This window comes from Boleophthalmus pectinirostris, unplaced genomic scaffold (assembly GCF_026225935.1).
Source record: "Boleophthalmus pectinirostris isolate CB_2022bp ecotype Guang Dong unplaced genomic scaffold, ASM2622593v1 HiC_scaffold_23, whole genome shotgun sequence".
NCBI classification, from domain to species: domain Eukaryota; kingdom Metazoa; phylum Chordata; class Actinopteri; order Gobiiformes; family Gobiidae; genus Boleophthalmus; species Boleophthalmus pectinirostris.
In genome coordinates, this window is record NW_026571207.1 from 31,052,633 (window position 1) to 31,078,254 (window position 25,622).

Consider the following 25,622-nt stretch of genomic DNA (forward strand, 5'->3'; position numbering starts at 1 on the left):
TGACCTCGGGACTCTATTTTAATGCAAACGCCGCAACAAACACAAACACCACAACACAAACGCAAATGCCGCAACACATCAAAAAGCCACAACACATTAAAAAGCCACAACACAGGATTTTATTTTCCGATGGACCGATCAAGTGGCAAGTGAAGAAGAACTACAATGTGAAAAGTAAAGGAACGGAGAAGTTGGAAACGTAAGTAAAAGTAATTTATTGTTTTATCATTATTCATTTCACATTGTAGTTCTTCTTCTTCACTTGCCGCTTGATCGGTCCGTCGGAAAATAGAGTCCCGCGGTCACTTCCATTGTGGCTTTTTAATGTGTTGTGGCTTTTTAATGTGTTGCGGCATTTGCGTTTGTGTTGTGGTGTTTGTATTTGTTGCAGCGTTTGCATTAAAATAGAGTCCCGCGGTCATTTCCGTTGTGGCTTTTTTTGGTGTGTTGTGGCTTTTTGTTGTGTTGTCGCATTTGTATTTGTTGCGGCGTTTGTGTTTTGTTGTGACCCCTCTCGGCTTCCGTACCATGGAGACTTGCAAGACAAATTTGAGATTAGATTTATGGAGAGGTGACCCCAGTCACAGTAAGAATTCATGTTTTTAAGGTGTTTTTGAGCAATAAATAGACAAATTGGAGAGACAAATAGATGGCAGACCCTCTCCAGAAAAGTTACACAGTCCATCTTCAAGAAGGGCTTGTCTGGATTTAACCAGAACTAAACCAGGGCTAAACCAAGACTTAACCAGGACTACACAGGACTAAATCAGAACTAAACCAGGACTATATCTGAAATGGGACCAATCTGCCACATACTAAATAGCTAAACAGGAACAGACCAGGATTAGAGGACTACAGCAGGACTAAGCCAGATCTTATCCGTAACAAATCCAAGAGACAAATAAACTGAATTAAAGATAATACCAGGGCAGATTCAGTGAGACCCACACCGCAGTTTGAGAACCTCTTGTTTATTGCATGTAACATAATATGTGACATAATATTTACATTTTAACATTGTTTAGAAAAGGTACATTGGATATTTTCCCATGAAACGTTGTATTTACATTATCTTACACAATTGTACAGTGAACAAAAATGGTCTCCCAAAATCGTAGACATATATTGCACTAAACATTTGTACAAAAACAGAAAAAAAACCAAAAACAAAATTATGCTTTTAATAGAAAATGTGGTGACTGTTAAGATGAATATAAAAACTGACTCTTGTGCAATTTTAGTCATGTTATGTCGTTACCTCCTCAAAAACATGCCTGGAGTTGTGTTTTGTTTAATTCACACATTTGAGTAACACTTTATTATTATATGTTTACATCTCCAAAGCTCAAAATGCTCGGTTCCACCTTGTGATGTCACCTTTTACCTTTAGTTCAGTAGAGATTGCAGTGTTTTTTTTTCTGTTTGAGAGAAGAACTCAGCCAAAATGTGCAGGGTTTGTGTCATAAACATGTGTGTGAATAAAACAAACCACAACTCCAGCTATGTTTGTGATGATGAAAAAACATAACATATATCAGAAAATAGTGTAATATGGGCCCTTTAAATGAGCAAGAAAATTGAAGTTATAAGTGAAACTAGTTGCATTCATTGTCTTCATTTATTAGTGCAATCAATGGACAGTGACTGTTCCAACAGGACCTGTAGCGGCTCCTGTTTTTACCTTGTTCTTTAGTGTTTAATGATTTGTGGAAAGGTGCAATCTACTTTATTACCACTAGAGGCCACCAAATCTCCACCACACTCTCTATACCTCTTTCTATATCTCTCTATATATTCGACCCAAACTCAAACTACAATTTAAATTCCTTATGTATCAGATGTAATTGAAAGAAATATCAGTATCAGTAGTGTGAAAACGAAACCACAATTCAAAAAGCACCAAAAATTCCAATACATAGACTCCGCTAATTTAAGAGTTAAAATGTCTCATGTGTGAAAATTGATTGTGATGAATTGGAAAATATAAAAAAAGGAGTTTGAGCCTATAGTCCAATATGATTTTGTTTGCACTGAGGGGATTTGAAAAGGTAACAGATCCCATGAAATCCTTTCAATTACGTCTGACCATACATGACCGGTAAAAATCCGATTAACTAGAATAATCAGATAACTCAATAATTATATCTGATTGTAATGAGTGTTTACATGTGCAAAGAAATCTGATCATAAAAAAACATCTGGTGAATTGTTAGTTAATCAATGGATTTTTCGAGTAATTTGGAAAACATAGTACAATGAATTTTAAAAGTCCTATATTACGCAAATTGACTCTTGAGCTTTTAGCTATGTTATAATGTTATAATGTTGTTACCTCATCAAAAACAAACCTGGAGTTGTGTTTTGTTTCATTCACATGTTTGAGTAATCCTTTATTATTATATGTTTACATCTTCAAAGCTCAAAATGCTCTGTTCCACCTTGTGATGTCATGAAGCGATAGTTTTCAAGTTACCTTTTCACCTTTTGTTTCGTATAGATTAAAAATTCCAGACCTGAAATCATCCAAATGATTCTAGTGAAGGTGTATGGAGTTTAAAAACAGAGTGGAGCAATTCTTCTTGTATTACCACATGACATCACAAGGTGGACAAATGGAGTGTTTTCCGTTTGAGAGAAAAACTCAGCCTAAATATGCAGAGTTGAGCTGTGAATGAAACAAAACACAACTCCATGTATGTTTGTGATGAGGAAACAAAATCATAACATAGATCAGTAAATTGCGCTCATAATATTTGCACGTAAACACTTTTGCAGAATAAAGACCAGGTGACTTAAATAACAGCGTGAAAATCGACTGTAAGAAACTCAATTTTGTACAAAAAGAACTATACTTCATATATAGAGAGAGAAATAGTCGTATCTGTTATAACGCCTGCTGTTTGGTGTGGAGGACATTTGAAAAGGTAATATTTTTCAGAGTGGCCACATGCGCTTAGACCCTGAGAGGTGGAAATCTCCAGGGACTCGTCTCGTCTGGATCCAAAAACATCAAAGTCTCTACATTTTATCATTCAGCTCAAATTCACTCCAAAATATTTCAAGTTTTTTCCGCACCTCGGCCTCCTCCACTCTCCCTGTGCACTGCTAAAAAGAGAGCTACCCACTATGGTTAAAATGTGAATTAAAATTGTGTAAAATAAACAAATTTGACTAGTTTTCATACATTCCAGTCTGGACTAAAACCAGATCTAAACCAGGTCTAGTCGGCTCCAGGACTTAGGTGCGTTCACAGTTGCACAGTCATCACATCAAAATTGGGACTAAACCTGCAACTAAATCTGGACTAGACCAGGACTAAACCAGGACTAGAACAGGATCAAACCGAGTCTACATTTGTCCTGGGCTTAAAACTAAGACCTAAGATCTGATCCAGAACTAAACCAGGCATTTGGAAATCCACTGTATTTGGGGGTCTCTGTATGGGTGTCTCTGTGTTTGGTTGTCTCAGTATGGTGTTCTCTTGTATAGGGGGTCTCTGTATGGTTGTCTCTGGTGCAGTTTAGTGGACCATGCGTTGCAGGTGCAGTGGTTTCGCGGGGAGGGGCGGTTTGGAGCCGGACGAGGGTGCGGAGCTCTCGGACACAAACGCCTTTCGGAGCTCAGCCACACGACCTCTGCTTGATGGAGGCTTCTCGTTGGACAAAAGCTCTGGAAAAAACAAAAATTACAGGTTAAGTTACACATTTTAGGCAAACTATATTCATAATTTTTTATATTACTCTGCCAGTGGTGGAAGATAACAAAGTACAATGTAAAAGGACAATAGTAAAGTACAATTTTTAGGCATCTGTACTTTACTTCACTTAGTATATTTTACAGTGGATAATTTTTACTTTTACTTCACTCCATTACAGATCATGTATATTTCTACTTTCTACTCCACAACATTTTAGATCTGGAATAAAAAGTAAAAATCTGAGACTTATTTTTAGCACATTTCATTTGAGTTAACGTCCCAACTTTGTGCAAAACTATATACACAAAAACAGCTAGAAAAATTAAGAAATCAACTAAATCATTTAAAATCAGTTTAATTCTTTATCAAAATCACTACATTTGACGCTTTAATAGTTCTAAATATCTCTGCAAAACACTTTTACTTTTTACTCTTAAAACACAATTTTAAACAGGTATTTCAATAGTTTTACTAGTAGATTTTTTTCATGTGATACTTTTACTTGAGTACTCTTTTGCCACTGTATCTGTACTTTTACTTAAGTAACAAAATTGAGTACTTCATCCACCACTGTATTCATTAATTGCATCAAAAGTACATTGGAATTTGAACAACACAATCGCCAAAACTCAAAGGCTGCAATAATTTAAAGTGGCACTATGTAACTTTCCTGGTTTCGATGGAAGAGTCTTCAATTTACAATTATATGTATTTATGTTGCTAAAATTAAGCCATCATACTGTACATTCTTACTGTGAGTGGGATGGCCTCTCCACAGATCAGGCCAGTAAACGCTTGTCTCAATAAAGATAATAGATACTTTAAAAAACGAGGGATCTTTAAGCAATAAAACACTAAATACAGAGATACTGAATGTTTAATGCCATAGTGTGGAGCATTCTGTTCAAAAAATCTCCATGGAAACAAGCAGGTGATGAGGCTACAGAAAAGTTGCCCAGTGCACCTTTAATAGAGGCTTTGCACCGTCACGTGTCCTCCATGGCAACGGTACCTACGCCGCCATGACACCAGAACCACTATGTCATTGACTTCAGCAGCATTGGAGAAACATGGGCAGGTTTTGTTGTGTATTTGGTTGTTCTAGATGCTCTGAAAGGGACAAAATTATTATTTTCTTCACTGTTCCTCTGGAAATTACTCATGAGGGAGCTCAAACAAGGGAATTATCGAAAAAAAGACAGGAATTATGGCTAGAGAACATAAACCGTGAAGAGATTTCCTCTGGTACCATCAAGACACACTCACGTCCCTTTCATCAAGGTATTTGCTATTTAAATTGTTTCATAGCTTATTCAATGAGAGAAGCACATTTACTGAACTAAAATTTAAAAAGAAAACATTTGCAGTGTGAGTGGCAGTAGAAACTGTATCTTCCAGCGCACATATAAACATGTCGCTCGTCGTAGGACCCATGTTTTCTTTATTGTCTTGCTTATCCACAACTATGTCTTCTAGAATTAATTGTTTTTTGTGAACGTTCGCGAGGATCTTTTCATGGGCGATTCTTTCGAGGTTCGGCTCACAGACTCTTCGACTCGTGCACCATGTTGATCATAGGAGCCTAGTGTGGGTTTGTTGAATCGTAAACTAGTGCGGGTTTTCCTGGATAAATTAATGAAATTTTAGTTCGGTAAATGTGCTTCTTTCATTAAATAAGCTATGGAACAATTTTAATAGCAAATACCTTAATGAAACTTCGGGTGTCTTGATGGTACCATTGGAAATCTCTTTGCGGTTTATTTTTGCTAGCCATAATCCGCGCCTTTTTTTCGATAATTCCCTTGTTTGAGCTCCTCATGAGTAATTTCCAGAGGAACAGTGAAGAAACAAATCTTTTTATCCCTTTCAGAGCGTCTAGAACAACCAAATACACAACAAAACCTGCCCATGTTTCTCCGATGCTGCTGAAGTCAATGACATAGCGTGCCCAGTGTCATCGCTGCATAGTTACTGTTGCCGTGGGGGACACGTGACGGTGCAAAGCCTCTATACTCCTGTACATGTTCAAAATGTGCAGTGTGAATTTAATCGCAAATCTAACTGCAAAATGACTATTACCCATTTTCACCAAATCATTTCTGCTCCACCTTCTACTGTTGTACTGGAGTGTTGTGTTGTACTGAATGTCGCTCACCTTTGCCCCCGGCCCCCTGCTCTCTGTGGGTGGTCCCATGGGGGTGGAGCCGTGGGTGGGACTTGTAAAGGGGAGGAGCCCAGTCTGTGAGGGCATCGGACGCACTGCCAGAGTCACTGTCACTGCTGTCGGACTCCTTCACGTCCATGTCCTCCTCCGAAGACGCCAGAGGGGACGAGGAGAGGTCCTGGACGAGAGGAGCAACATTTATTTAACAATCGAAACTTTGACATCCGTTTGTCTAGATCTGGTTTAAATCCTGATTCAGAATAGTCCTGGTTTAGATCTGGTTTAAATCCTGATTCAGAATAGTCTTGGTTTAGATCTGGTTTAAATCCTGATTCAGAATAGTCATGGTTTAGATCTGGTTTAAATCCTGATTCAGAATAGTCCTGGTTTAGATCTGGTTTAAATCCTGATTCAGAATAGTCATGGTTTAGATCTGGTTTAAATCCTGATTCAGAATAGTCTTGGTTTAGATCTGGTTTAGTCCCAGATTAGTCTATATCTGGTTTAGACGTGGTTTAGTCCTGGATCAGACTAGTCCTTGTTTAGATCTGGTTTAGTCCCAGATTAGTCTAGACCTGGTTTAGACCTGGTTTAATCCTGATTCAGAATAGTCCTTGTTTAGATTTGGTTTAGTCCTAAATCAGTCTAGACCTGGTTTAGACCTAGTTTAAGTTCTGGTTCAGACTAGTCCTGGTATAGATCTGGTTTAGTCCTGGATCAGACTAGTCCTTGTTTAGGTCTGGTTTAGTCCCAGATTAGCCTAGACCTGGTTTAGATCTGGTGTAGTCCTGATTCAGACTAGTCCTGATTTAGACCTGGTTTAGTCCTAGATCAGTCTAGACCTGGTTTAGACCTAGTATAAGTTCTGGTTCAGACTAGTCCTGGTATAGATCTGGTTTAGTCCTGGTTCAGACTCAACTACAATCTGAATAGAGAACTGGAAAAAACTGTGAAATGTCCGTCAGTATTACATATGATTTTAAATTACACAATATTAACTCTTGTGAGGTTTAAGTCATGTTATTATGTTGTTACCTCGTCAAAAACAGACCTGGAGTTGTGTTTTGTTTCATTCTCACATGTTTGATTAATCCTGCATTACTAGTCTGTTTACATCTCCAAAGTTTAAAATGCTCTGTTGCAGTTAACATTAAGTTAACATCCACCTTTTGTTCATCAGAAATGGGCAATCCCTGCAGAAATCATCCAAATGATTCAAGTGACGGTGTATCGCGTTTAAAAACACAGTGGAGCACTTCCTGTATTACCACGACATCACGAGGTCGAACGGAGTATTTTGCGTTTGAGAGAAGAACTCAGCCTCTGTGTGTGCTCCAGGATTTGTGTGTCCGACGTGTGAACGAAACAAAACACAACTCCTGGTCTGTTTGTGACGAGGACACAACATTATAACATGGATCAGAAAACAGCGTAACACAGCCCCTTTGATACATGGATAGTCTGTGTATATTTGTGTGATTTTTGTTTTTCACTTTCTAATAGACCCAAGCAGTGAACCGTGTGACTGTTGGCGGGGACACTCACATCTGTAGCGTGCGTGTTCTCCTCCTGTTTAAAGTCCAGCTCCTCGTTTCCTGGACTCTGTGTCTGGATGCCATTCAGATTATCACCCTGCAGCCTGCAAACAAAGGGCCCATTTAAAACAACACAAAACAGAGACCCCCCAATCTCTAATCTATACACTTTATTCACTATCAACGCTCAATGTGCTGCTAGGATAATGAGGAAATATCAGAAGCAAGATGTATTTGAATGTATGTAGCTCCTAGATTGAGCAAAATTGACTCTTGTGAGATTTAAGTCATGTTATAATGTTGTTACCTCGTTAAAAACACACCTGGAGTTGTGTTAACAGCTCATTTTACCTTTTGTTGTGCAGAAATTGGCCACTCCAGCAGTGAAATTATATATATTATTCTAGAGAAGGTGTTTGGAGTTTAACACGACATCACAAAATGGACGAGAGTTTTCCGTTTGAGCTCCTAAATACGCAAGATTTGTGTGTTTAAACATATTTGAGTGAAACAAAACACAACTCCAGCGATGTTTTTGACGAAGAAACAACATTTTATAACATAGATCAGAAAAAAGGACCCTGAAATATCACGACTTCCCTAATAAAAACACCTCTACCTGTGAATACGTGGCACTACTTTTGTCATTTAGCAAAACAAGTCCCGCGTAATCCAATGACGGCTTGGAGACAGAGGCAGTTACTCAGTTATCTGGACCATTAGACTAATAAAAAAGCGCCTCCAGGTTATTTAAAGAGGAGATGACTGTCACCCATCACTGCAGTCCAATCAGGAGGACGCCTTAAGTATAATCAGTTAAAGTCAATTAACCTTTGTGTAATTATGTTAAACTGAGAAGAAGAGATAGCGGGTGACAGTATTGTTACTTGAGAAAGAAATCAATGAATTACTGAAATTTGGAATGGAAGATATTGACAAAAATACATCTTTTTAATGATAATATAAGACTAGGTTAGCAATCCAATCTGACTAGAGTTGGATATTTATTTGTGTTACTATTATAATATATTGTGATGTGTGAGCTACTGTGTCCAAATCATTTCCCTTGTGGATCAATAACGTTTGTCTAAGTCACAAGGCACAAGCGTGAATGAACCATAAAATGATCTTAGTTTTTTGAGAGGATGATGTACAGAGATGTTAAGATAATAAAAACAGACATATTTCACACTTGATTACAATGAAAAAGTTCATTTCTATCTACAGTTTGCAATTAAAAACAGTGAAGCAGAGTAGCAATACTGCACTCTGCTTCCCCCTGGTGACAAGTCAAGTGTCTGAGCTGTGCCATTGCAGGAGTTTTTTTTAAAAGAATTAGGTTAAAAAAAATCAGACTTTTTGTTGTTCAGTTCAGTGTTTTCCGAGAGGTGAACACGATATAGAAAGATAATGAAATGTAAAAAAAACATTGTGCTTGTGTCTGCTACAGTATATAATTATAATCTATGACACCCGTGGATCATTATGTGATCAAATTTGGATGTTTTAAAGATGCATTGTGCAACTTTTCAAGTGGAGTGTACGCAACCTACTTTTTTCCATGGAGATGTTATTACTTTGTCTGGAATGTTCCATGTTATTACTCATTATGGGTGTTTCAATAGTAGTAATAGAAGTGTAATAGTAATAGTAGTAGTAGTGGAATTAGTATAGTAGTAATAGTGGTGGCAGTAGTAGTAGTAGTAGTGGTAATATAGTAGTAATACTAGTAATAGTTGTAGTATTTTTTATTTTATTTATTTATTACCTGTTGTTGATGTTTTGCAGCAGTTTGCAGCCCCTGAACTCGTCCGTCTCTCCGATCACGATCACGCTCACGTCTCCGTCTCGTCCCAGGAGCCAGCTCACCTGTTTGGACTTCGCTGAAAAACACAGAGAAAAAAAACAACACGTGTTTAACCAGACTGTTATTGTGCACGAGGCAGCTGAGTCATAGCGCGCAGTACTGACGTCTGTCCACAAGATGGCACTGTTAAACAAGAAAGAGGCAAAGCTTTTGGGCATGACCGTATTATTCATTCAATCATATTAAAACTGGGACCTGGGCTTGACCATGACCTGTGTGCACAGAAAATCCTTTACAGTAGCTTTAAAGGTGCATTGTGTAACATTGTGTGCATTTGGTGGAGGCTTTTCTATATTGCTTTGTCTGGAAAATTTCACAGTATGGCATTAAAACCTTTCTAAACCAGACCGAGTTACAGGTCAGATCTGTGGAGTGGCAAACTGTCAGAATATTTTCCTGAGTATCTTTGAGCAATAAAACCACCTGTAATTGAATAAATGTAAGGAAGATCTGTTTAATGCCATACTGTGGAACATTCTAGGCAGAACAATGACATATCCATAGAAACAAGCAGGTAATGGACCCCAAACAAAAAGTTACATAGCGCACCATTTGGTCTTACTCTGAGGTCAAACGGTCTAAATGACATTTAATATAGCTTTATAGTGTACATTTATATTATTATTTGTATTTTTTCTTCTTTTGTTTTTGTTGTGACTTTCAAAAACGATTTTTTCCATACATGAACTTGTCCTGGTCTAGTTTTGGTTCAAGTCCTAGTTAAATCCTGGTTTAGTCTTGGTCTTTTCTTTCTTAAGATCTAATTTAGCTCTTGGATTAGTCTTGGTATTGTGTTGGTTTAATTTCAGGTTTATTTCATATTTAGAGTCAGTTTTTATGTGGTCTAAGTGTGAATGCAACTCTAGTCCTGGTATAGTCCTGGCGTAATCCTGGTCCAATCCTGCCCTAATCCTGGTTTAGTCTATGTTTTAGCCCTGGTTTAGTTGCGCTGTACTCCTGGTTTATTTCTGATCTTGTCTTTGATCTAGTAGTGGTCCTGTTTTAGCCCTGGTCTAGTCCTGGTTTTAGCCTTGGTTTTGTCCTTGTCTAGTCCCGGTCTAGTCTTGGTTTAGTCCTGGTTTAGTGACTCATACACAGTATGACTATGACAAAGATCTGTATTGAGCGTCACCTTTGTTTTCTGTCTGAATGAGTTACAGCCTGATACTGGTTAATGAATAATAAATCCTTTTAAATCTGATGAAGTATTAGGAAACTGATCCCATTGTTTTTTGTTGATTTTGGGTGTAATTTCCTTATTGGTCAGCTCTTTACTATATTAAGATATTTTCTGATCTGTTCTAATGTTGTTTCCTCATCACAAACAGACCTGGAGTTATGTTTGTTTCAGGTAACAGTATTATGACATGGCTTAAAGCTCACAAGATTCAATTTTGCGTAATTTTATGTTTCGTATTTTGCTGTTGGAGGGTCCTTGTGCTCCGCTGCTCCTAACAGGTTAACCCAGAGGCATAGGTCAAATGCAAAGGACACCTTACTCTGTGGGGCAATAAAGTGTACCTAACCTAAAGCCGTCACTTTAACACATGGAGGTACCTGGTGTTGGTTACACACTTTTCCACCTGAGATTTGTAATTGAACCTGAGTTTAACACTTTCTAGAGTTACCACTGTACATGTCACATTACACCTTATGTGCAGTGTTCTTATGTGTTTTGTTACTACTGCTAATACTACTACTGCTACTACTACTACTACTACTACTACTACTACTACTGCTACTGCTACTACTACTACTGCTGCTGCTGCTGCTACTGCTGCTGCTATTGCTGCTACTACTACTACTGCTACTACTACTGCTACTGCTGCTCCTACTACTGCTACTACTACTACTGCTGCTACTACTACTACTGCTACTACTGCTGCTGCTACTACTGCTACTGCTGCTACTACTACTGCTGCTACCACTGCTACTGCTGCTCCTACTCCTACTACTAATACTGTTATTACTACTACTGCTATTGCTACTACTGCTGCTACTCCAACTGCTACTACTACTACTACTACTACTACTACTACTACTGCTACTACTACTGCTATTGCTACTACTGCGGCTACTACTACTACTACTACTACTACTACTACTACTACTACTACTACTACTACTACTGCTACTACTACTACTACTACTACTACTACTACTACTACTACTACTGCCACTACTATTGCTACTACTACTACTACTACTGCTACTGCTGCTACTAGTACTGCTACTAATACTGCTACTAATACTGTTATTACTACTACTGCTATTGCTACTACTGCTGATACTAATACTGCCACTACTATTGCTACTACTGCCACTACTACTGCTACTGCTGCTACTACTACTACTGCTACTACTACTATTGATACTATGCTACTACTTCTACTACTACTATGACTACTACTAGTAGTACACTAGTCCCGGTTGATTTAGTTTTGTTCTGGTTTAGTCTGGTCGTGGTTTAATCTTGGTCTAACCCTGATTTAGTCATGGTCTAGTCGTTGTTTAGTCCTGGGATGCAACAAACCCTGTGACTGTTACCACTGGGCTGGTTTAGTCCTGATTCAGTCCTTGTGTAATCCTGGTTAGGTTGTGGTTTAGTCTGGTTTATTCCTTATTTTGTGTTTAAATCCCCTTAGTCTTGCTCTGGTTTAGTACTGGCCTAGTCCTTCTTTAGTCTTGGTGTAGTCCTTCTTTAGTTCCAGTTTACTCCTGGTTTAATCCTGGTCTGATCCTTCCATCTTGATATAGTCCTGGTCTGGTTCTTCTTTAGTCCTGGTTTAGTCCTGTTTTTTTCTTTTTTAGTCTTGGTCGAATCCTTCTCTAGTCCTTCTTTAGTCCTGAGTTAGTCCTGGTTTAGTCCTCTTGTGTCTAACATTACACCTGCGCAGCACTTAGATTGAGTTACGTTTTTGTTTACCCAATCAGTGCAGTGTCATTGATTCCCGAAGCTTATGTTACACGCAACACAATGGACCCATGGATCTGGGAGTGTTCAGATACACAGAAGGATTATTAACCAAACCTAATGCTAAAAACGTGAGACAACTGAACCAGCAGGTGCAGAATAAAAATAGGATCTGCTCTGTGATGAGAACAAAGGGTGGTTTTAAAGCCCATGGTCAATAATAAACATGAAACAGCAGGTTTGACACTGTGTGGGTCTAATTTAGTCTGGTCTAGTCCTGGTACTTAAGAGATTTTATTGTTGTTTGGCTTTGTTTTTTTAGTAGAAAAGACCTTGTTAAGCCCTTGATTTGACCCAGGTTTAGTCCTAGTGACCCTTGCGCCAGACCTGGTTTAGTTTTGGTTTAGTCCTCGTTTAGTTCTGGTCTAGTCATGATTGAGTCCTGGTTCAGTCTTTCTTTAGTCCTGGCTTAGGGCTGGTCTAGTCATGATTGAGTCCTGGTTGAGTCCTTGTTCAGTCCTGGTGCAGTCATTGTTCAGTCCTTGCCTTGGTCTAGTTTTGGTCTAGTCCTTAGTTTAATCCATGGTTTGATCTAGTCCAGTAGACCTAGTTTAGCCGTGGTTAAATCCTTGTTTACTCCATGACCTACTAGTCCTTGATCCAGTCCTTGTTTAGTCCTGGTTTCATCCCTAATCAATCCTGGTTTAGTCCTGGCCTTGGTCCAGTTATGGTTCAGTCCTTGGTTTGACCCTTGATTAGACCTAGTTCCTTCTTCCTACTTCCTTCTAGTTTAGAAGACCTGATTTAACCCTGGCTAAATCCTGGTTTAGTCGTGATTCAGTCTATAAGTAGTTCTCATACCAAAACATGAGACATAACTCTATTGTTCAGGGTGGAGTTTTTAATTATGATGTTGCCTTAAATAGAAGTTTTATTAATAGTATTTAATCACATTTAATTCCATCAAATCTAATTATAGTTTTATAGTTATAATTTATCACTTGAAAGGAGACATTGTACTTTTAAACAGTGTTCTCTCACCAAAAACATAACTTGAGTTGTATTCTCACAATAGCTTTAGTCAAATTATTAGCAGCAACAAAACTAGAAAACTTGAACTAAAAGAGGTCATATTTTGTCAGTTAAAACAAATCTATTCTGCAAAATCGACTTTCCAGAGCTTTTAAACATGATATAGATGTGCCCTCACCACTGACCCTCTGGAAGACGTTTTTGGAGTGATTTGTGCATGTCTGAGTAATCTTTAATCGATTATTTTCCAGATGCCATATTACTCAGTGCTCTGTACTCTGTACTAAATTCGTTCTTCAGTTTTATTCTCTTAATCTGTGATACACGCAGGATTCAACAGCGTCACATTGTCAGCTTGGTACAAATGAAAAAAAAAACAGAGGTCCTGACGTCAGCTCCCAACGGGCCACAGTTTTCTAACACAGAAGTCAACGGATTTGTTTCTTTTATTAAGTAGTTTTACTTAGTCTGAGTGTCTTATGTCTTACATCATTTCTAGTGGAGGGTCTGTCAGATGCTTTTCTAGGTATTTTTGACCTATAAAACCACCTGTAGTTGAATAAATGAAAGATAGAGCTGTTTAATGTCATACTGTGGATCATTCCAAACAAAGCAATGACATCTCCACAGAAACAAGCAGGAGACGGACCCCCGACCAAAAAGTGATCTTACCTAACCTAAAGCACCTTAAGGTATGGTATGTTAAAAATGTTATGAAAATGTTCCTTCAGCTCCATTTGTTACACAACGATGCCATGATAATTGTGCAAGTGGACTATCAGTACGAGAGAAAGTAGTTCCCAGTACATTCCTGAAGTTTTTATCGTTCTAAAAATAGTCCTCATTCTTTTCCTTGTTTCTCGAAATGTAACTGCAGATGCATATTTCCCATAGTGCTTCGCTGCAGATATTTTTGCTATTTTGGCCTTGGGGTTTCCTTTTCAGTGTGAACCAGTCCAACCAGAGTCCTCACCGGCTTCATCCCAAAGACATTTGAGATTATCAAAGGATACAGTTAGTACAGGGTGTTCTATTTAAAGAAATGAAAGTTATTTCTTCTTTTTGCAATCATCATTAAGGGACTAGCAGGATTAAAAAGGTACATTAACACTAGCACACATAGCACGTTAAAATTAAGACTAAACTGAGACTAAACCAGGACTAAACCAGGACTTAACCAGGACTAAACCAGGACTAAACCAGGACTAAACCAGGACTAACCAGGACTAAACCAGGACTAAACCAGGACTAAACCAGGACTAAACCAGGACTAAACCAGGACTAAACCAGGACTAAACCAGGACTAAACCAGGACTTAACCAGGGCTAAACCAGGACTAAACCAGGGCTAAACCAGGACTAAACCAGGACTAAACCAGGACTAAACCTACTTGTGATTTAGTACAGGTTTTGCACAGTTTAAAGGTCTTATATTACAGTTACTTTTTTATCTGTTATAATGTGTTTTGTTTAACACACAAACCCTGCATATTTAGGCTGAGTTCTTCTCTCAAACAGAAAACACTCTGTTCCACCTTATGATGTCATACGGTGATACAGGAAGTGCTCCACTGTGTTTTTAACTCCACGCACCTTCACTAGAATCATTTGGGTGACCTGGAATTGCCAATCTCTCTATTGAATTAAAGGAAAAATGTAGCTGTTCATTTGAAAACTACCACTACATGACATCACAAGGTGGAACAGATCATTTACAGCTTTGGAGATGTAGACAGACTAATAATAAAGTATTACTCAAACATGTGTGAATGAAACAAAACACAACTCAGGATATGTTTTTGAGTGAGTAACATGAATAAAAGCTCACACGGGTTATTTTTTGTAATATAGGACCTTTGAATTACTAAATTGTTCAAACTTTGATAATGTCTTTAAATAAATGGCACTGTTTTTGAATGAAATCTACAAAGATATAATCCACAAATGCTGAACCTTACCATTATTATGTGGAATTGGCCCTCAGACTTGCGATATTAATCTTAAGGTACAAAGTCCACAATCACAATCACTGTCTGAGCTTTTATCAAAACATGATTTCACTTTTGTTTATTAAGGTCAACAGATAAGGCGTTGAACTTTGTGTCAGGCTTTGTTTCATGCGGATAGGCGCAGTATTTACATAGATATTAACCATAAATCAGGTTATTAAATCTGCAATCTGACAGTTTAATTATGTAATAATATATATAACAATGCGCAACTGATTCCATGGAAATACAAAGTCAAAACTGTTTTTACGTCATACTGTGAAGATTATTAGCCTGATTCATCAGCCAGTTTCACTTCGTGGAAACCGTCTAACCTCACAACATTAGGATTTGTTTGCGCGACGGTAAGCGGGTACTTTTTTATTTAACCAATCGCTGTTATTTAGTTGTGACATATGTAAATGTATATGTAATGCACCAAATCCCGTAGGAAGCAGGGCAATAATGTCTTTCCCCTTGATAAAAATCACCAAACATTCGCTTTGTTCCGGCTTTAAATTCTCGATCTCGGGAATTGTTGCCAGCACAGAATGTCTGTCTTCGTCTACATCCACCTCGACCACTTTGTTTACTGTTGTGATGTTCCACAAAAGGGACCCAGACAGACACGATGAGTTTAACGTCATGGCTTCACAGCTCTTCACTGATTGGTCCATGCATGGTCTACAACTTCCAGGGTTCTTGCAAACTATCTAGTGTATTGTGATTCCTGAATCTAGTTGCTGGAGAGAAATGGAATTGAGTGGAGACACTAGGTGGCGCCAGCCTGGCTAGAAGATTATATCCAAAGCAATTAGGAAATAGGAGTCAGTTTAGAGAAGATGCAAGCACATCACAGTAAGGACGTATATTTTTCTAATACTATAATAAAAATGACCAAAATGAAGAAGCAGGCTTTTATTTAAGTCTTTTAGTTTTTTGTTTGGGGTTTTTTTTTTGGCCAAAAAGTTATATACTGTTACATACCTGCCCTCCAGCTCTACTTTAAACCACAGGGATGTTGTGATTGATACTTTGTAGTGAATTCACACTAGGGGTGTTCTATATGTGCCTCTATGGTGAAGTGGTCAACAGTTACCATGGTGAGACAATCTACACATTACCAAACACTGCCAAAAGTTCAAGATTGTCTCAAAAACAGAAGAAAAAATACAAAATGGATTTAAACAACATGTTTTCAAAAGCCTGTGATCAATGTGAGCGTTTATATGTTTGATTTTCCACAAAAAGGTGAGAGGGACTAACTGAAAAACTGTTGGCTGGTAATCTTTTTCCAGGCCAGATTGGGTTAGAACAGCCCAGATTAAAGCCTAATTTCAGAAACAGATTTTCAGAAAGAGCAGCGTACATGATTAGCATCACACCCCAGGGGAACGCTTGATATCGTGAGCTGCGAATCTTACCTGTCTTGTTGGCTCTGTCGCAGTAGTCCAGGCCGTTCCTCCTCTCCTCCTCCTCTCTCACTCTCCACCTCCGCACCTGCTCCTCTCTCATCTTCACAAACAGGATCCTCTTCTGCTCCTCGCTCAGGGCCTCCAGGACATCGGGGTCCACCCACATGTCCTCCAGGATCTTAGCCAACATCCTGCCTCTGTCTGCGGGCACCAGCGGGGAAGGGACTGGCTTCTGGTGGTGGGTCTCTCAAAGGCGATGAGGTGGGGTTGGAGAAAGGCTTTGAGATCTGATGCAAAGACACATATAGGGTCAATATCTGATTTTTATTCAGTAAAGAGCTCCATAAATTTACTTACTTAAATGTTACAAGACAAATTAATAATACAAAGCAGCAGTCATAGTAGATTGTGATCCAAATATTTAGTAAATGATTTGAATGATGAAATGAATTTGAATATGTTAAGAATCAAATATATTGGACATACATGGATTTGTATGTTTATGTAGTAAGAAGAGACAAAATATGAAAAATACAGCAAATTTAAAGGTGCACTATGTTACATTTCTGGTGAATCAGCTTGTGTCCATAGAGATTACATTGCTTTGAAAGGAATATTCCACAATATGACTTTAAACTAATGTATCTTGCTTAAAAATAAACTTAAAAACAAAACAACTATAACAACCCTATTTACTGCCTCATCTGCTTGTCTCCATGGAGATGATACTGCTTTGCATAGAATGTTTCACAGTATGGCATTAAACACATTTATTTCCATGAAGACAAGCAGGTGATGAGCAGAGTTATAAGTCAGATCTGTGCAGAGGTGACACAGCTCACAGTAAGAATGCATGTTTTTCCACCGGGTATTTTTGAGCAACCAAAAGCTCTACACAGATATGTTTAATGCCATACTGTGGAACATTAGGGCTGAGCAATAACATCTCCAGGGAGACAAGCCGGTGTGTATTTGTCCATGTACAAAGCAGACAGGTTCCATGTTGTAATCTTAGCTCTCACAGGGCGCCGCGGTAACAGCAGTTTACCATTGTAGAGCAACATAACTTGACTTATTCATGTCACCCACCGATCTCTTTTGTCTGGTGCAGAGAGGACCTCCCGGTTTGTTTTGGACGCGGCTGTGGCACCTGATCCCCCTCGACAGCTGGAGGCACTGGGCTTTTGTCGTCTGCTTTTCCTGTTTCGTCCTGAGAGGAAAACAAAAGAGGTACAGATCATTATCAACTTCATTGTCCAGGCTACATTCAATTTAAACCACAATACAATAGACCACAGAGCAGACCCTGCTTCAGTGAGAGTTAGTTCATCACAACAGAAAATAGAATGGACACAATCAACAAATCGCAAAGGCTGCAATTTTTTAAGTATGATAATTCCCCCACACACACTATATCCTGTCTTATTTTGTGTAAAAACTGTCAACAATGTAGCTTAAATGTGTACAAACCATGGACTGTAGAAAAAGTGGAAGTGAATTAAGTGAATGTGACGTCACCTATAACATTAGGCTCCAGTTAAATGCGAAATAGTGAAATCAAAACACCACGAATCATGTAAAGCGAGATGACGAGGATCCCAACAGCAATTAGAGAGAAAGGGCAGGAGTGATTTTTTTTATTTTATTTTGATGTACACTGCATGTCTTTGGTCTTCTTGTCGATTCTTCTGGACGTGTTTAAAGGGCCCGTATTACAGTATTTTCTGATCTCTGTTTCCTCATCCTAAACAAAGAGTTGTGTTTTGTTTCATTCACACAATCTCTAAAACACAAACTCTGCATGTTTCTCTCAAACAGAAAACACACTGTTCCACCTTGTGATGTCATGTGGTAATACAGAAAGTGCTCCACTGTGTTTTTAAACTCAACACAGCTTCACTAGAATCATTTGGATAATTTCAGCCCTGGAATTTTCGATCTCCATTGAACAAAAATTTAAATGTTGAATTAATATGTTGAAAACTACTGCTTAGTGACATCACGACGTGGAACAGAGTATTTAGATTTTTGGAGATGTAGACAGATTAATATTAAACAATTACCCACACGTGTGAATGAAACAAAACACAACTTCAAATATATTTTTGAAGAGGTAAAAACACTCTAACATGTCTTAATGCTCACACGAGTCAATTTTGCCTTTAAAATGAGGTCTTAGAACACAATCCTGTTATTAAAACATAAATCACAAAACGGATCACAATTGCAATCCTCACATATCATTCAGCCGTATAGTGGTAGTTTTATTCGATTCATAATGAGGTGATATACAAAGGCTGAGCAGACTGGTGCTGTGTGTTAACATGCACTCAGTCAATTGTATTAATGAAAAGCTGTTATGTAACCTATACTCCACTGGGACGTCCCGTAACAGGGAGGACAAGAATCCACTCTGAAACTCTGAAACAGTGTGTGCAGAGTTCACTGTCACATAGAAAATATACAAAGGTGGTGCTAAGTCATTGTGTTGCTGCATTTGAGGAAACTGTAATTGAAAGCAAAGCATACTTCACAACACCTACTTCTAATTTCAGTTTATTAAAATTACAAAAAAAGAAAAACAACTTATTGAAAGGTCCTGTGTCATGCAAAACTGACTCTTGTGAGCTTTAAGGCGTGTTATAATCTTGTTACCACCTCAAATACATGCATGAAGTTTGTATTATTGAATGACTCTAGTGAAGGTGTATGGAGTATTAAAACACAGTGGAGCACTTCCTGTATCGCCACATGACATCACAAGGTGGAACAGACTGTGTTTTCAGTTTGAGAGAAGAACTCAGCCTAAATCTGCAGAATTTGTGTGTTAAAATGTGAGAATGAAACAAAACACAACTCCAGATATTTTTGCAATGAGGAAACATTATATGAGAAAATGGCGTAATATGGGCCCTTTAAACTCTGCATAGATGTGATGTATGTATGGGTTTCAGCATGATGACAAATTAAGACTGTTGCCATGGTGATTAACAATTTAAAATTAAATATCATATCTTTTCAGTGGGGAATAAGTCCTCAAAATGTTGGAAGATGAAATCCAAGGATATAGGTTTAAACAACTTAAAATTCAATGTATATAGTCCAGTGTTAAAACTTAAAAGAAAATATTAATAAAGTAAATTAACTAAACTAAAAAAAAATCTCACGGCTTCTTTATTTATTCTCAAACCTGTTCTTGTTTTGCAGGTTCTGTTTTCTAAATACTCACAATCATTCAAGGGTGGAGACTGACTACACATATCTTTTTACAACAGACACCAGGTTTATCCACACATCTACTACTATCACAATACTACTACAACTACTACTGCGATACTGATAATATCAACATGTACACATAGAAGTATTTACAAAAGTACAATGTAAATACTGCGACTGTAACTACAAAGTTTACTGCTACTGAAAATATGACTAATACAAATGGACTGAAAAAGTACATAGAGACTGCTACTGCTATTTTTCAGTGAATAGTACTTCAACTTCAACTACTACTACTACAACTACTCTACTTCAACTACAAGTCACGATTACAAACACTATATTTCATCTTCTGATTTGCCAACAATCAAGCACAACTACAAAAACTACTGTCTACATAAAACTACTACTACTACTGCAACTACAACTAATTCTAGCCTTATGCAACTTCTCTTACTACTTATACTACTTATATACTATACTATATACTTATACTACTGCAGTCTCCAAGCAATCACAACTATAGATAGATGTACCAATAAAACATGCATATAACTACTTCAATACGACTACTCTGCAAATACTACAATTATAAATGCTGGTATTATAATCATGACCACACAAATCCAAAAAAAAAAAAGCATAAATCTACTATTACTGCTACTACTACTACTACTGCTGCTGTTGTTACTTCTACTACTATCTCTTTCATTTAGTACTACTACTGTAATCATCCATCCAGGCACATGCAGTTCCACTACAAATACTGCTGCTACAACTTCATAACTTCATAAAACCAGTCACGTAATACTTAAAAACAAAGGTAAAACCACACAATTCCTAAAAAAAAAATAAAATAAAATAAAATAAATAAATAAATGCATAAATCTACTAGTACTGCTGCTATTACTACTACTACTACTTCTACTACTACTATTGCTACTACCACTGCTTCTACTGCTATTACTACAACTTGATAAAACCAATCCCATAATACTTAAACTACTACAATACATAAACTACTACTATTACAATTACAATTACTACTACTATTACTAATACTACTAATACTAATACTAATCTAATACAAGTTACTACTGCTTGCCTCTTTCATTTAGTACTACTGTCCTAAACATCCAATACCGCTACTACTACTACTACTTTATAAAACCAACAATCACTCAATACATAAAAGCAAACGTAAATCTATTTAAACTCTACTTAAACGTCTATTACTACTATTAATACTACTACTACTATTAAAACTACTACTATTACAACTATTATATGAAAGCACATGACACCTACCGGCTCAGAGTTATCAGTCTCACTCTTCACTTGACTCAGCCTTCACCTGAAACTGCTGCTTCTCTCAATATTTCCTTTTCAAACCCTGAACATGATGAGTAACTTTGAGCCAATCTTTTGTTTGAGAGATAAGACCTGACCAATAAAACGCAAGGGGCGGAGCTTTGTTGTGTTTACGGGCGGAGTCAGACAGTCAGACAGCGAGTACATGGAAAAGTGACTTCAGACAGAGGAGTGGCCACTGTTTTTGAATCTCGCATTACACTAAATATTAACAGAGCCGCTGTGGTTGGACTGAATGGTCAGTAGCGGTGATAAGGGAGTTTACAAAGTGGAAAATATGTCTGGTTTGAAATTATGACATTTATTTTTCCATTTTACTACTTTATTATAACTAGAACTTAATTAATCTTAATAAAGCATGACCCAAGATTTAAAGGGCCCATATTACGCTATTTCTGATCTATGTTATAATGTTGTTTCTTCGTTAAAATGTACCTGGAGATTTATCTTATTTAACACGCATGTTGCATATTTAGGATGAGTTCTTCTGAGTTTCTCTCAAACTGAAAACACTCTGTTCCACATTGTGATGTCATGTGGTAATACAGGAAGTGTTCCGTTGTTGTTACCTCCTCAAAAACAAACTCGTAGTTGTGTTTTGTTTCATTCACACATGTCTGAGTAACCTTTTATTGTTAGTCTGTCTACATCTCCAAACCTCAAAATGCTCTGTTCCACCTTGTGATGTCATGAAGTGGTAGTTTTCAAGTGCAGCTTCGTTTTACCTTTAATTCAATAAAGATTTGCAATTCCAGGGTGAAATTATCCAAATGATTCTAGAGAAAGTGTATGGAGTTTAAAAACACAATGGAGAACTTCCTGTATCACCACATGACATCACAAGGTGCAGAGTGTTTTCAGTTTGAAAGAAGAACTCAGCCTAAATGTGCAGGGTTTTTGAGTTAAACATGAGTGAATGAAACAAAACACAAAACCAGGAATGTTTTTGACGAGGTAAAACATTATAACATAGATTAAAGTGGCGTAATATGGGCCCTTTAAGATCAACTTTCACCTCCTTCTGGGTGTTTTTGGTGACAATAAAAGCAGCACGTCACCATATCATTTCCATGCATTTTGACCACAGGCCTTTTAAAACGCTGCACCTGTTCCCAGAAGGAAAGATTATAAAAGAAACTCCCTCCCTTCACAAACATGGTGAAAGCTGGAGAGAACCACCATTGAACTCAGGTCAAAAGAGATACAGACTCTGAGGATTATTACGCAAATTACCACGTCAACATTTAAACGAAGTGGAAACAAATAGTGCATATATTGTGCTTTTGCATAACCCATAATCAGTGTTTCCCACAGTTGTGTACTGAGACTGTGGAGGCGGAAATGATCCATATTTGAAGTATAAAGTATGAAGTATAAAGCATAAATGAAATCAAAAAAGCACTGACAACAAATGAACTATAATCACTTCGGTATAGTTCTGACAATACTAGAAGCATTAAAGGTGCATTGTGGAACTTTTCTGGAGGGTCAGTCAACGCTTTTTACTCTATTTTATGTTCTTGGAGACCAAACCAGACCAAGTTACCAGTTAGATCTGTGTAGAGGCGACCCCGATCACAATCAGAATGCATGTTTTTCTAGGTATTTTATATAATTGAATACATTTAAAGTAGAGGTGTTTAATGCTATACTGCGGCAAAACAATAACATATCCATAGAAACAAGCAAGTGACAGACCCCCCTAAAAAGAGTTACACAGTGCACCTTCAAGTATAATTTGTATTACAATTTTCAAAGATTCTTTTTAGACAATGGGAAGATACCATACTTTCTCCTCTTAGTGGGAAACACTGTATAATATATGAGGTTATTAGTAACTTTGCTACTTTTCCACATTTTGTATTCTGAAATTATACTGACATGACTTGATCTCGAGTTGTTTTTTTTTTTTTTTTTTTTCTAGAAAGTGGGTGAACAAAATTGATTCTCCACCATAAAAAGGATGTTTTATTGCTATTGATCAAGCAGCACATCCCCCAAACAAGCTACAACCCTACTGCAAAAATCTATATATTCCCTCAAAAGATATTATGCAAAAATATTGGTTCATTCATTACCCTAGTTGGTCATATAAACTGATGTAATAAGGCCATTTACTAGTTGCAGTCAGCCCGGGAAAACTCAGTATTTGAATTTATATTTTATTGAATTTATATTGATAACAGCTACAGCACACATTTGGATTAGTTTGTCTTATTTTATTGTAGTTTAGAGGAAGTGAAGATACTTAAACCCATAGTTCGGAATTGGTATCAAGCCTGATTGTGCATAATACCCCCTCAAAAACATACCCGCAGTTGTGTTTTGTTTCATTCGCACGTGAGTAATCCTGGATTATTCTTATTGTTTACCTTTTTGTATAGTTATAGTCAATAGCCCCTAATCCCAGCTGGTGCAAGGAGGAGTGAGACAGTTTCAATGAGACTAAAACAACTTTCAGACTTCAAATGTAGGCAAATCCAGGTCTGATATGGTCAAAATGATTCCGCTGAAGGTGTATGGAGTTTAAAAACACAGTGGAGCCTGTATTACAACTTGCCAACACAACAACACAAGGAGGAACAGAGGATTCATAAGTTAAACATGTCTGAATGAAACAAAAGACAATTCCAGTCTGTTAAATATATAGTCCACTATTTGTGTGTGGAATCCGACTCTACACCATGACCCAGTGGGAAGCCTTTAGATCGGCGTGCATACCAAACGCCGCAGCCGGTCCTCTGGTCTCCCTGGCAGCGCTCCAAAATGCAAATACTACAGGGCTTTTCCTCTCCTATTACCACTACTACCACACAGTCTACTGAATATGTGACATCCAGGGGAAAATGTGTAAAGAAAGGCATGCGTGCGCGGCGTACTGAGACGAAAGTTTCAGCGTAAAGACATCTTATTTCACGGTGTAAAACAATCAGAAACGCGACACGCACTGGCCATGACACGTGCGGCAAAGTCAGAAATAGTAGCAAACAGAAGGAAAAGATTAGACTTACCGAGAATGAAGTAGATCCTAGTTGAAACTGCGAGCTTCTTTGCGCAGTGGTCGTGCGTAAAAGGCGATGCTACCGTGGCTTGTTTGGGTTAATTGATACGTCTAATAATGTAGCCGCCGCGCGTCTTCTTGTTATTTGTAGTCTAGAAGAAGTGGGCTGGACTGACATCACTGCTGTGTCTCTCCTCCCTCCATCCGCGTCCCAAAATTCCCGTTAAGCTACAAGGAAACAGCATCGGTCTGTTACAAATTACCGAGAGAGATCTATGCTGGATAATTCCGCGCATAACTTCATACTTTTGGGGGATTTCAGAACATAGAGCCGTTTGTTTGTGAGAGTCTAGTGACGGCAACCAGGGTGGGTGATTAGGGCGCGAGCTATTCGAGTGTTTAAACAATAGAATAATTAACAGAATAAAAACAAAAAGGTGCAGGCTTTAAAGGGCCCATAGTACGCTACTTTCTGATCTGTGTTATAAAAAAAACGCAACTCCAGGTCTGTTTGTGATGAGGATTCACATGTTTACTCTGTTCCACTTTGTGATGTCATGTCGTAATACAGGAAGTGCTCCACTGTGTTTTTAGCTCCACAAACCATCGCTGGAATCATTTAGATACTTTCAGCCAACACTTTGCCACCACTGAAGGTATGAGAAAAACTACCACTTCATGACATCATAAGATGGAACAGAGCCCTTTGAGCTTTAAAGATGTAGACAGACTAATAATAAAGGGTTTCTCAAACATGTGTGAATAAAACAAAACACAACTCCAGGTTTGTTTTTGAAGGGGTAACATTATAAGGCAAGACAAGTTTATTTGTATAGCACAGTTCATACAGAAAGTAATTCAAAGTGTTTTACAGAATAAGAAATATATTAAAATGACAATAAACACAAATCAAAACATAAAATAATCATCACAAAATAAAAAGAGAGCGACATTAAATTAGATATAAGAGTGTGAAATGAAAAATGAAGACCCTTCAGTCATATGCAGCTAAACAGAACTGTTTTGAGCCTGGATTTAAACAAGAGTCAATGTAGAGTCTGTCTCACATGTTCAGGAAGACTGTTCTGAAACTCTGACTCCTCGTGTTTAGTCCTGATTCTGGGCACCAGCAGGAGACTGGTCCCTGAGCTCCTCAGACAGTGAGATGGTTCATATGAGACTAACATGTCACAGATGTACTTTGGTGCTAGAACATATAGAGATTTGTACACAAGCAGAGCTGCTTTAAAGTTTATTCTCTGAGTCACAGGAGTCAGTGCAGAGATGCATGTGCTCATACTTCCTGGTTTGAGTCAGGACCCGAGTTGCAGGATGTTCTGCAACTGTTTCACAGCTCGTTTGGAAAGGTCAGCAAGAGGCCATTACAGTATCTAACCTATGGGAGACATAAGTCTGTCCA

At 37.9% G+C, this 25,622-nt stretch overlaps 1 protein-coding gene across 2 annotated transcripts; it reads right to left on the bottom strand.

Annotated features, from left to right (window-relative positions):
- Positions 1 to 966: 966 nt before the first annotated feature.
- Positions 967 to 24,362, bottom strand: zgc:92242 (uncharacterized protein LOC436899 homolog). 2 transcript variants are annotated; one of them, XM_020917861.2, is made up of 7 exons: positions 24,213 to 24,362; positions 17,701 to 17,821; positions 16,621 to 16,898; positions 9,165 to 9,279; positions 7,407 to 7,500; positions 5,853 to 6,039; positions 967 to 3,669 (listed from the first exon to the last, which is right to left on the bottom strand). In XM_020917861.2, exons 3-7 carry the CDS (start codon positions 16,799 to 16,801, stop codon positions 3,521 to 3,523), a joined length of 726 nt encoding a protein of 241 aa, XP_020773520.1. In that variant the 5' UTR covers positions 16,802 to 16,898; positions 17,701 to 17,821; positions 24,213 to 24,362; the 3' UTR covers positions 967 to 3,520. The 2 variants fall into 2 exon arrangements, with proteins under 2 accessions (XP_020773520.1, XP_020773521.1); XM_020917862.2 differs by lacking the exon at positions 24,213 to 24,362 and adding an exon at positions 21,139 to 21,212.
- Positions 24,363 to 25,622: the final 1,260 nt, after the last annotated feature.